An 11,685-nucleotide genomic window follows, 5' to 3' on the forward strand; every position below is an offset into this window, starting at 1 on the left:
ACAAAAACAAAACAAAAAAGGGAAAAAAAAACAATAGTCCCCTCAATCAAAATATTATATGCAAATCACTTCCAAAAGAAAACCCAAATCATAGTTTAATGGAAAACATGTTTACTTCTCATATACCAATCTCGTTTATTTGGTTTCCACCCAGGTCAATCTAGTCACCAAGCCTAGAAGAGCCCAAATAAGTGCACGGAAAACCCAAATGAAAGAAGCACCAGAATCCCACATCGACAAAGTATATAAATTTGCACTGCTTTATATACAACAGTTTTAACCCACAGACCGTGTTCGTAGAAAGGAGAGATGGTTGGCATCTCCCCTGACAGGGACGGGAACAGCTTTCGAGCTTACCTGTTACCACACATCCGGTTAAGGCTACCCACCCTTGTGGTGGATCTTATAACCATTTTTTTTTTTCTTTTTTCCCTTAGCTTTTTAAAATTTCCCAATTTTTACTTTTGCAATTTCCCAAATAATTTCATGTTAATTCATTTTAGGATTCGTTCAAATTTTGCTTGCATTTAGATAAGGTGACAAAATATCCAGAAGAACATCTTCCTTAGCAGTAGCTCCATTATAATAAGTTTAGGTTTCCTGTTCTTCCGAAAATAACACTCTCTCAATCAATCTTATGGCTGCTACTTCTGCTGTCCATTTTACTGTGAATTCCTCAGAAACAAAGAGACCCATCTTCTTCACTTCACCGTTTAGACAAATTCCAACCAAAAGATTCAACCTTTCTTGCAGGTCCACCAAGTCTCCTCCAAAATCTCCACCAGATTTAGCAGAACCCAACAGCAAGCACAACAACAAGAAGAACGACAACAACAACAAAAAAAACTCATCTTTATCTTTGTCTGAGCAACTCCAGCCTCTAACCTCAACCACTCTCTCCAACCCTCCCAAAGAACAATCCCAATTGCTTTCCAAGCCGAAGTCCATTTGGGTGAACCCCGCTAAGCCTAAACGCTCTGTGCTCTCTCTGCAGAGGCAGAAACGGTCACTTTACTCTTACAATCCTCAGGTGAGAGATCTCAGGCAGTTTGCTCATAAGCTCAATGATTGTGATGCCTCTCAAAGTGCTTTCTTGGCTGCTCTTGAAGAAATCCCACACCCACCCACTAGAGAAAATGCGCTTTTGATACTCAATAGCTTGAAGCCATGGCAGAAAACCCATATGTTCTTCAATTGGGTGAAGGCCCAGAATTCGTTTCCCATGGATACCATATTCTACAATGTCACAATGAAGTCTTTGAGGTTTGGGAGGCAGTTTCAACTCATTGAAGAGCTTGCTGAGGAGATGGTAAGCAATGAGATTGAGCTTGATAACATTACTTACTCCACTATAATTACTTGTGCCAAGAGGTCCAAGCTTTTTGACAAGGCAGTGGAGTGGTTTGAGAGGATGTACAAGACTGGTTTAATGCCTGATGAGGTGACTTACTCTGCTATTTTAGATGTTTATGCCAAATTGGGAAAGGTTGAGGAGGTTCTTAGTTTATATGAGAGAGGGAGAGCTAGTGGTTGGAAACCAGACCCCATTGCATTTTCTGTCTTGGGTAAGATGTTTGGTGAGGCTGGGGACTATGATGGCATTAGGTATGTTTTGCAGGAAATGGCTGCTCTTGGTGTGCAGCCTAATTTGGTTGTGTACAATACTTTGTTAGAGGCAATGGGCAAGGCTGGAAAGCCTGGTTTAGCACGAAGCTTATTCGAAGAAATGGTGGGATCCGGGCTGAAACCAAATGAGAAAACATTGACAGCGCTTGTTAAGATCTATGGCAAGGCTAGGTGGGCTCGAGATGCTTTGGAATTATGGGAACGAATGAGGTCGAACGAGTGGCCTATGGACTTCATTTTGTATAACACATTGTTGAATATGTGTGCTGACCTTGGTTTGGACGAGGAAGCTAAGAAGCTTTTCGGGGATATGAAGCAGTCGGAGCATTGTAGGCCAGACAGTTGGAGTTACACGGCAATGTTGAACATTTTTGGGAGTGGAGGGAATGTTGATGAGGCAATGGGGTTGTTTGAAGAAATGTCTGAGTTGGGGATTGAGCTGAATGTCATGGGGTGCACTTGTTTGATTCAGTGCTTGGGGAAAGCTAGAAGATTCGGCGATATGGTTCGAGTCTTTGGTGTTGCAGTTGAAAGAGGTGTTAAACCAGATGATAGGCTTTGTGGGTGCTTACTGTCTGTTGTGTCATTGTGTGAAAAAACTGAGGATGAGGATAAGGTCCTCTCTTGTTTGCAGCAGGCTAATCCCAAGTTGGTTACCCTTGTCAGAGTGCTGCAAGATAAGAAACTTGGGTTTGAGACAATTAAAGATGAGTTCAGGGATGTTGTCAGTGGCACGTCGGTTGAATCCCGGAGACCCTTCTGTAATTGCTTGATAGATATATGCCGAAACAAAAACAACCATGAGAGAGCTCATGAGTTGCTCTATCTGGGAACCCTATACGGGTTGTATCCGGGTTTACACAACAAGACTTCGAGGGAGTGGTGTTTGGATGTTAGGTCACTGTCCATTGGTGCAGCTCACACTGCACTTGAAGAGTGGATGGGAACACTCTACAAAATTGTTCAGCGTGAGGAGGCGTTGCCAGAGTTGTTTTCAGCCCAAACGGGTACCGGAACACACAAGTTCTCTCAAGGGCTGGCTCATTCCTTTGCTTCTCATGTGGAGAAATTGGCTGCACCATTTAGGAAGAGTGAAGAGAAAGCTGGTCGTTTTGTGGCGACCAGGGAGGATTTAGTATCTTGGGTGCAGTCACAGGCTCCATCTACAGCCATCACAGCTTAACTGTTGGACCAACTAACAGTCATCCTTCATCAATGCTTATATGTATGTTTATACTTTGTAATTTCTAGTTTTTTACATCCTCGTTCAAATGTGAAATGTATTATCTTATTTGGATCGATGTATGTTTCACAAAAACTTTTTGTAGCCCTAATTTTTAAGCATGAGATCCATATATAACTTTAAAGAGCTTTCACCACTGACCTGATAAGGTTTCATCTTCATATAGTAATTAATCAAGCCTTACAATAATTTTTATTTTTATTTTTTTTTATACAAACGATACTCTATTTTAATCTAATCTAAACTACGCTGGGGGGTGGGGTGAGAAATTTGAACTCAAGTGCAAAGTGCAAAGTGCAAAGTACATCCGTTAATCTTGTAGTCTGATTTATTAGCCTCGACACAAATTTTCTTTTGTCTTAAATCAATCCAACAGTAGAAACCAGATTTCCAAACTTATTTTCATGGCAGATTTCTTGCCCCTTCTTTTTGGTCAAGATTTCCTGCTCACCTTTTTTTGGGTCAAGAATTCTCTCACTTTTAGGTTGCGCTTGCTACCAAGTACCAAGCAACCTTTCTAATTTCCCTTTACTAGTTTTCCACCATATGTTTTGACTTCTTCATGGTGAAACAAAACTTTGAAAGGCAACATAAATTCTACACAAGAAAGTTGGTAAAATTTTGAACTCTTGTTATCTGTTTTGACTTCTTCATGGTGAAACAAAACTTTAAAAGGCAACATAAATTCTACACCAGAAAGTTGGTAAAATTTTGAACTCTTGTGATCCGCAATGGTGGAAAACCCACCTTCAAAATTACAGATGCTCAGTATTGACAAGGGAATGCTCAAAGTTTTCGGTAAGTAAATCTGTACCCCCACCAATTTACAAACACATTTTCCGCTCTGGAAAAGAAGAAAAGAGAGGCACAGATGAAATCGAAGAGCCTCCACCTATGCAAATTTTCTATTTTTTTTTTCTTTAAACAAAAAATGAAGAAGTCTAAAAGAAAAGGGACAAAAAGAAAAGATTTCTTTCCCCTAAAGAGCATTTCCCCCAACAACCTCCCATCTGCAAAATCTCATTTTGTCCTGAACCCAATATTTTTGCATCTATTAAGTATTGGATGATATCTAACATCAGTATTTTGCCATTACCATCCGTATTAGTTGTATGCTTATGCTGTGAGAGAACAAAAACCTAATGGACCCATGGAACTGTCAGCAGCAAAGCTTTCCATACTGCTTGAAGAATATCTCTAGCTGAAAATTGAAATTGCAATGTCCCCTTTTTATAGAGAATACTGCCTGTGTATAAAGTTGTCAAAGGTACTTTCCTGATGACTTCCAAATTCTTCCTTCAAGCGATATAACCATAACGGTGACATCGTCATGGTACTTCCTGCGGTCTCCTTGTGGGATGTCCAGTAATTCATGGAAATCCATTCCTGCAAGCCAAAACAGTTCCAGTTTAAAGCTAGATACCCTGCAGAATTATATACAGCGACAGTGGCCAAACTCAAAAGCAGAGACAAAATCAGAAAGAAAGAAGGAAAAAAAAAACTAAATGTAGTGGATCAGTAGTCGTTACTGCCAATTTCTATTCCACAATCCAACTTTATCTCTTCGTTTTACATGAATCTAATGAAAACAGAGATCTTCTCACCTAAAGAGTACCAAACCTGGTGCAAGAAGTAACTTCATCTTCCTTCTATTTAGCCCTCTACTTAGAGATATAAAAATGAAAGTTTCTTCAGTTACACAAGTGCAAAGCTTTAAAAACAAATGAAATATTCTCCCCAGTTTCAATTTAGGATGAGACCAATGAAAAATTTAAGATCTACTATCATTTCCCATTACAAGTATTTGGCAGTCTATGTTTTAGAGAGGCCAAAAACCTAAACCCTTAGGTGCATAAACCTAAAAGGCAAACCCTTCGTAGAACTCCATTTATCCACCAATAACTAATGCTTCAGCATTCTGTGTAATCACTCAAGGGAAAAGCACAGGGAAAATTCTAACTATTACTGAAATCTAATACAAATTATCAGTATACGCTCATAGGCACCTTCACCGCACTCATGCACCGAAGGACACATGTATGCACATATACATGTATATCTCAGCAAAAGAGATTTTATTAGTTAAAGAATAGAAAATTTTAAATAAGCAACCACTTCCAAGTACTTAAACCTTCCCCTCTCTTCGTTTTCCCTCTAAAAATAAAATATGATAATTTTATTCATGAAAACTGAACAGGAGACAGCAACAGTGAGGAAGCAGTGCACTGGAGATACAATCAAAACCCATTTTTTGGATTGAAAAAAAAAAAAAAAAAAAAAACCTAAAAACCTATCAATTAAACCCAGACAACTAACAGCATTACATCTGACAACCAAATACCATTAAGGTTTCCCAGTTGACAAAAGAAACAGCATTCCCTAAGAAAAAGAAAGGAATATGTCTAAATTTGTCAGACACTGAAGCCCAAAGATCCACCTCCACCCCAAATTGAATCAAATAGAACTCTAAATAACACTGTAACTTATCCTAGACAAGTTATACAAATTAGAACTCAATTTTGAAGAAAATGCAAATAATTTCTGTTAAAAAGAGGGTTAAAAAAACAGACCATATATGCCTTCATCCTGTTAGCCCAATAAAACCAAATTGTTTTGGCAAGAAGAGGGAGGAATGCTCCCTTTCTGTATCCTGCACTTCTATACAGAAGTGCTTATAATACTGCCATTTGTGGCCTTTTGGGGAGCACAAATAGTGTTGTCCTTCCGTAATCATGAAATATGACATACTAACTACAATTGAATCCAAGGACAGGATATAGGTGCAAATATGAAAAACATCACAATAATAGGGCAATGTCAAAACTATGGTCAGTGCAGTTATCTCTTCCTGAGGGTAAGAATTTCCGACAGTAAAGACTAGTGCCTGCATCCTAACACCTTCTAAGTCATGCATTATTCTTGCACAACCACTCAAATCACAAAACAAAACAAAAAACAGCAAAAAGTATGCATAAACAATTTACACAATATAATAGGCAGGATAACTGGTGAAACATACCAGCTTTCTTTGCAGCACGGAAAAGAAGCTCCTCTATCAGGTGTTGTGCAGGGTCTCCATCTGGGAACTTCTCCATAAAATTTTCAACATGAGAAACTACTTCCTGATTGCTAAAATACTGATACAAACCGTCCGACGAGAGGATTAAGAACTGATCACTAGGACAGAGTCTATGGTGGCGGAGAGAAGGCAAACATGATATGTATGGTGTGGTACCAATGTACTCATTTCGAAACATTTCCAACAATGTGTCATTCCACTTAGGCTGCACCAAAAATGCAGATCACATTATTACCTACTGTAAAATATTTTTCACACTGGACTCTGCATCCACAAGTAGTTGTACATGGAAAGTTTCATGCAACAGTCAAAAATCATAAACCATTTTAGTAGCATTTTCCTTCAGATACTGTTTTTGTTTAATTATACCAAAGAAAAGCAATTTATCTTCATATTGATTGAGCCATAGAGCAAAGTATTTTGCATACGGTATAGACAACATATGTACACAATTGAAGCTGACTGTGCACAACCTGGGACAGTTGAAACTATATATCAATAAGAGCTATCATGTAAGGTCGCTCAATTAATGAACAGGGCATATCATGCCACAACTTTCCAAGATATGTGTACAGGATCATGCACGGATATGGAAAGTTACGAAGAAAAAATAAGCATTCTACTCCCTCCCCTCATTTGCAGACAAGAAAAATATGCACATTGGTCACTTGCAAGATTTAAGCTAATGCTCTGGTTCTCAAGTCTATGAAGTAAGCACCTTCAATCAGTGTACCTCTTTTATAACAGAATGATGTACCACTATCTTATACTCAAATTGACTTAATTAGTTTTTCTTTTCTCCATACGATATATAATTTAAATATCTAAGCAAAATGAAGAATAAGCCAATCTTGGTGAATTAGGAAGTTGGAAAAACTGAATGGAAACAGATAATCATGACAATTTTTTGGCCTCTACCAGACACTTAATATTCTTATATGTATGTACCAGCCAAAAAGGAATGACACCAAACCATGCAAAAAAGTGAAATTTATTGGGGCAGTTAACAAGTATATCTGTAGGACCTGTTTCAGAAATCCTGCCCCAAATGCTCTGGTAACTTTAAGACGACCTTTCACTCTGTCGTTGACAATACAATGTTTGTCATCTGGATGTTCATTCTTGATTCTTATTACTTCCTGCATAAGGTAAACAGAAATGGTTAAAAATAAAAAATTAAAAAATAGTGATAGTAGCTAAGTTGCATCAACATGGCCAGGAAGCTAACCAAGGAAATTAATAATAGTCACCAGAGGACACTATGGACAGGAAAGAGGAAAATAAAGATTAAACCAACAAGACAAGTACAAAGCAGAACACCCAAACAACGCCACCAATGAAATGACAAAAATGAGTGCCCAGGAGCATTGTTATTGAGAACTAAAAGTAACTTTCTGGAATGCTGAGGTAACCAGGAAAGTGACAGAAAACCCTCGATAATTATCAACAAACGTACATCAACTATAGATCCATGAGGGGACATTACACATTCAAGAAAGCACACAGGAAACGAAACCTGCAAGGAAGCTTCTACATCGTCCCTATCCATTGGGAGAATACGTGACGATATGGAGAAATGACAAGACATCTAGATGGGAAGGGAAAAGGAAGCTTCTTCAGTTCTTTCAGCCTGCTGTCCCCACCCCCAAGGGAAAACAGATGGCTGAGGTTGATTATACAGGATTAGGTTCAAGGAATGGAAAATACGATGAGGAACAGTTTATTAAAACAGTCTGGATATAGATTGCCAATGAATTGGGATTCCTTAAATTTTCCACATGTTTCCTAACACTTTAAGAAACATCAGAAGATAAAGGAACAAACAGAGACATGATCAGTAAAAACAAAGTTCACCATTCACTTCTGCATGTGTCGGATTCATATGGAGCATAAGACCAATGTGGCATTTTCTAAGAATAAAAAAGGAGACCTCTGAACCATAAACTGCTGTGACCACAGTCAGTGCATTCAGGAATGTGCACTGTATAACCCATGAAAAGCAAATAAATCTGACGTCAATACTTTCTTCACCTCCAGCAAGTCAACAAAACCTAAAACACATAATTGGAAAGGCATAATGCAATCAAAGAAGTCGCAGAGCAAAAGTATGAAGTAAATAAATATTTATCTAGCTCTAACAGTCAGAAGAATATCTGGCATTAAGCACATCGGCAAGAAGTGTGCTTCGACCAGTGTACTTTCTCTCAACAACTTGACATACAGAAGAAGTTAGAATCTGAGACCAAGATGCATGAGCAGGAGATAAAATTGCAAGGCATGCTGCTTCAAAATTGTTAAGGAACAGAAGAAACTAAAGGAACCAAGAGACCATGGAAAACAACCAACTGGACTTATGCCTTTCAAAACATTGTTTATACAAGTGGTATTCTTCGTTTAAAAGAACATTAAAACACACCAACTCATCAGGCAAAACAATCTCACCAAATAGGAATGCAGTACCATGAGAGCTAAGGCAGCATAAATAATGACAAGAGAACTTACTTCTTCAATGCTCGTGCTGTGATCGGTGGACAGCTGCAGTGCGGTTAATTTCATTGCCTGAGTAGGAGCCTCATTGGCCACAGCCGAGGACGACTCAGTTATATCCTCAGCGCTCAACCCATTATCCTTGTGCCCTCTTGATTCCATGCTTGAACCACCTTCTTCAGGCTCATAATGAGCAACAATTGCCCGACTATCCCCTAAATTCATCACATACACATCCTCATCCCTCATTAGCACAACCAACAAACACGACCCCATCAAAGCAAGTTCTGGATTCGTATCAAGAACCTTATCAGTCATCTCCAAATAAGCATTCTCAGTCACTTGTAAAGCCCTTGACAATGCACTCAATACCAATTCGTGATCCACCGGACCCTCCTTCCTCCTCCTACCAGTTGGAGCAGACCTCTCCTCCACTGTATTCTCAACCTCAACCTCCTCTTTATCCTCCAAACCAAACCTCCATGGAAACAACTTCCTACCATGACCCTGACCCTCTTTGTGCTTGGACAATCCCTGTTTCAATTTTGACAGCAAAAGCCACCGTCTACTAACTGCAGAACCAGAACCCTCATTGCTCACTGTAAGTGCGTCATCGACAGAAAACGCAAACCTCTCAGAACCCGAAAGGTCAAGCCCGTCTTCAGCCTCAGCCTCAGCTAGCAATTCCCAAAGCCGCCGCCTCCTACCCTCCGATTGAAAGGTCACTCTCTTTGTCCGATCAGCTTCAGCCAAGGGGTTCGAATTCGAATCATTTCCATCAATTTTAACATCTACAACAACTTCACTCTCTGTAGCTACATTTGGTGGGTTAGTGTTATTGGCTTCTTCGGCTCCTGGGGTTTGATCATCTTCATCAACCTCCCAAAACAATCCCTGAAGCTCGTTGTAAAATGCACGGTAGAGATTGCCCATCAAAAATTCCGGCGCATCAGGTCCGTTAAACCCATCGTAAATCCCAACAAACAACCAACCTTGTTCTTCCGATACAACCACATGTACGCGATCCTCCCCCGCTTTTCCAAGAGCCCACTGGACATTGGTCTCGCTCTTGGGCTCCGCCTCGTCCCCGGGCGGCGGTGGGCCCTCCTTCCGTCCAACGAAATTGAGCACCGGAACCACCCAGGGCCGCTGCTTCTTCTCCGAGAAGTTCCGGTACAACGCCTTCCGAATTCCCGAAATGCCCTTCTTCCGCCTCTTTTTCACGTAAAGGCCACCGAGCGGCGCCGAAAAGTGAACCTGGCCGTCCGGTCCATGCGCGTTCGGGTTCGGGTCGAGCGGACCGGAGAGGGCGCCGCGCTCTATTGGACCGGACAGGAAGAACCCAGCCCGCTCCATTGGGCCCGAGGGGTCGCGCTCGCCGCCACGTGGCACGGGCTGAAGAGGCAAGGCGCTAAACGACGACGTACTCTCGAAACCATTGACTATGCTCCCCCGGACTCCACCTCCGAAACCACCGAGAACACTGTCAGTGGCATCGTCGTAAATATTGTCAAGCTGGAGGACAGTTCTGGGAGTGGAGCTATTAGCACTCACGGAAGCCCCAGATATGGCTTTGAACCCGGTCTCGTGCAGGCCGGGTCGGGTCCTCGCGCCCGGCTCGTGAGAGGGAGAGAACCGGAGCGAGTTGGAAGGGGAAATGAAGCGATCCGACTGAGTAGGTGAGAGGAAGCGAGCTGAGGAGCGGACGTAGCAGAAAGAGTGGCCTAGGGTTTCGTCCAACGGCTCAGAGGCCGCGAAGACGACGTCGTTGTGGTCTGGGTGGTGGTGGTTGGTCCGGTGAACCGGCCGGAAGCAAGAGGAGAGGCTCGAGACTCCACTTCCCATCACATTTGACTCGCTTCCGCTGTTTGGCTACCGAGAAAATTGTCTGCTACACGATTTTCCGGCAAAGCTCAACAACCCAAATAGCACCATTTAAAAAACGAAAAATAAACAAAAAGAAGAGAGAAGCAGTGAGAGAGAGAGAGAGTGAGAAAGTAAACAGAGAGAGAGAGAGTGGCAGTGATTTTATATATTTAGTTGAGTAGACTGACTGACCTCATTTTTATAGAGAGAGAAAGACTTTGTCTCTCTAAAAAAAAAAAAAATTTTAATGTTTTTAATTTTTTGTTGTTGGGTGCAGTTGTTGGCTCCTCTGGGTTGACGGTTACACCTGGCGTCTAGCATCGCAAAATGGCAAGTGCTGGTTCGGGGTACTTGTGAGGACCGCCACGTCGGATTCCACGTGGCAAAAAGTGGGGCCCGGGTTGAAATGCAAAAATTTGTGGTGTGACCATTTTGTCCCTGACCGGTCCCTCCCTTCCCTTTAGGGAAAGACAAAAAGCGGTGGTGGTAGGACTGTTCAGTGAGACTGTAGGGTCAATGTGGAAAACCGAGGTTGGATTGGATGAAAAAGGGTTGTCTTATAGGGGTGCTTTTGTCCTTTTTGTTGTTTGGATTAACGAGACACTCTGTCCGGACTCCGAGCCCAAGGCCCAATCTGGGTTGGTCACCTCCCCATCTCTCATGTAAATTTACCATTATGCCCTCATGATTCTCAACATGGTAGCTAGTTTCTCATTATTCAAAACACAAATGGAGCAAATATTTGTTGTTGTGAAGCATTAATTATATGGCAAAATTTTCAGTTTCAGAAATGTGTGTTACATTCAATGGAAGCAGCGCAAAGCCAAGTTAGAACTAATAATATTAATTGGGCATGATTAAGCATTTTTACTTGTTCATTGAATCGAACACAGTCATATCTATCTCGTGATTAATACTCAATACTCCATATTAGTAGACGTTACCCTCCTTTCTTTGTCGGAAGAGCATGTTAACCCCAACTCAGTTGTGTATTGGATGTCAATTACAAATGCGTTATCATGGTGTGAATGGCCTAAGTCTAGGTCGAGTTACGAAAACAATTATTAAAAAAATTATGCTCTAAGTTCCATCTTTTTAAATCTACATAACCTTCCTCGTCTTCTTACAACTTATCTTCTTTTCTTTTTCTGTCTCTTCTCAATGTTCTCATTCTTTGTAGATGCATTTTATTGGGAAGAGGGACTTCTTGGGGTTTCAATATTGCTTTGCTACCCAATTGGCTTTTTGGTTAATGGAGTGCTCTCCTTTGGCAATCGATCCTTCTAATCTTTCTTTTCTTCATCCCAAACTCCTAGCAATAACCTTGTTGGATACTCGATATGTGATTGCGTAGAGCCTTGAAATACCAAGTCATATGTCCAAC

At 41.0% G+C, this 11,685-nt stretch overlaps 2 protein-coding genes and 1 non-coding gene across 3 annotated transcripts; 2 read left to right on the forward strand and 1 right to left on the reverse strand.

The window, feature by feature from the left end:
* The first annotated feature begins 290 nt into the window (after positions 1-290).
* Positions 291-421, forward strand: LOC148915567 (U6atac minor spliceosomal RNA). The gene has a single exon (XR_016122419.1). It is a non-coding gene; the product is annotated as a U6atac minor spliceosomal RNA (small nuclear RNA).
* Positions 309-3,005, forward strand: LOC103336927 (pentatricopeptide (PPR) repeat-containing protein). The gene has a single exon (XM_008240066.3). It carries the CDS (start codon positions 638-640, stop codon positions 2,807-2,809), a length of 2,172 nt encoding a protein of 723 aa, XP_008238288.2. The 5' UTR covers positions 309-637; the 3' UTR covers positions 2,810-3,005.
* Positions 3,006-3,569: 564 nt separating this feature from the next.
* On the reverse strand, positions 3,570-10,481 carry PLL1 (poltergeist like 1). The gene is made up of 4 exons (XM_008240067.3): positions 8,451-10,481; positions 6,974-7,087; positions 5,889-6,153; positions 3,570-4,255 (listed from the first exon to the last, which is right to left on the reverse strand). Exons 1-4 carry the CDS (start codon positions 10,278-10,280, stop codon positions 4,131-4,133), a joined length of 2,334 nt encoding a protein of 777 aa, XP_008238289.1. The 5' UTR covers positions 10,281-10,481; the 3' UTR covers positions 3,570-4,130.
* Between the last annotated feature and the right edge of the window lie 1,204 nt (positions 10,482-11,685).

The sequence above is a fragment of the Prunus mume genome, linkage group LG7, assembly GCF_029339155.1.
Source record: "Prunus mume cultivar Tortuosa linkage group LG7, ASM2933915v1, whole genome shotgun sequence".
NCBI lineage: Eukaryota > Viridiplantae > Streptophyta > Magnoliopsida > Rosales > Rosaceae > Prunus > Prunus mume.

What these genes read in the sequence shown, in the direction of transcription:
- LOC103336927 (XM_008240066.3), top strand. Translation starts at nt 638, where the DNA reads ATGGCTGCTACTTCTGCTGTCCATTTTACTGTGAATTCCTCAGAAACA.
- PLL1 (XM_008240067.3), bottom strand. Translation starts at nt 10,280, where the DNA reads ATGGGAAGTGGAGTCTCGAGCCTCTCCTCTTGCTTCCGGCCGGTTCAC. An exon ending in GGGCAGGATTTCTGAAACAG is followed by an intron (nt 6,154 to 6,973) that starts GTCCTACAGATA and finishes TTTTTGGTGCAG; the next exon opens with CCTAAGTGGAATGACACATT. An exon ending in CCGTGCTGCAAAGAAAGCTG is followed by an intron (nt 4,256 to 5,888) that starts GTATGTTTCACC and finishes TTTGGCTTGCAG; the next exon opens with GAATGGATTTCCATGAATTA.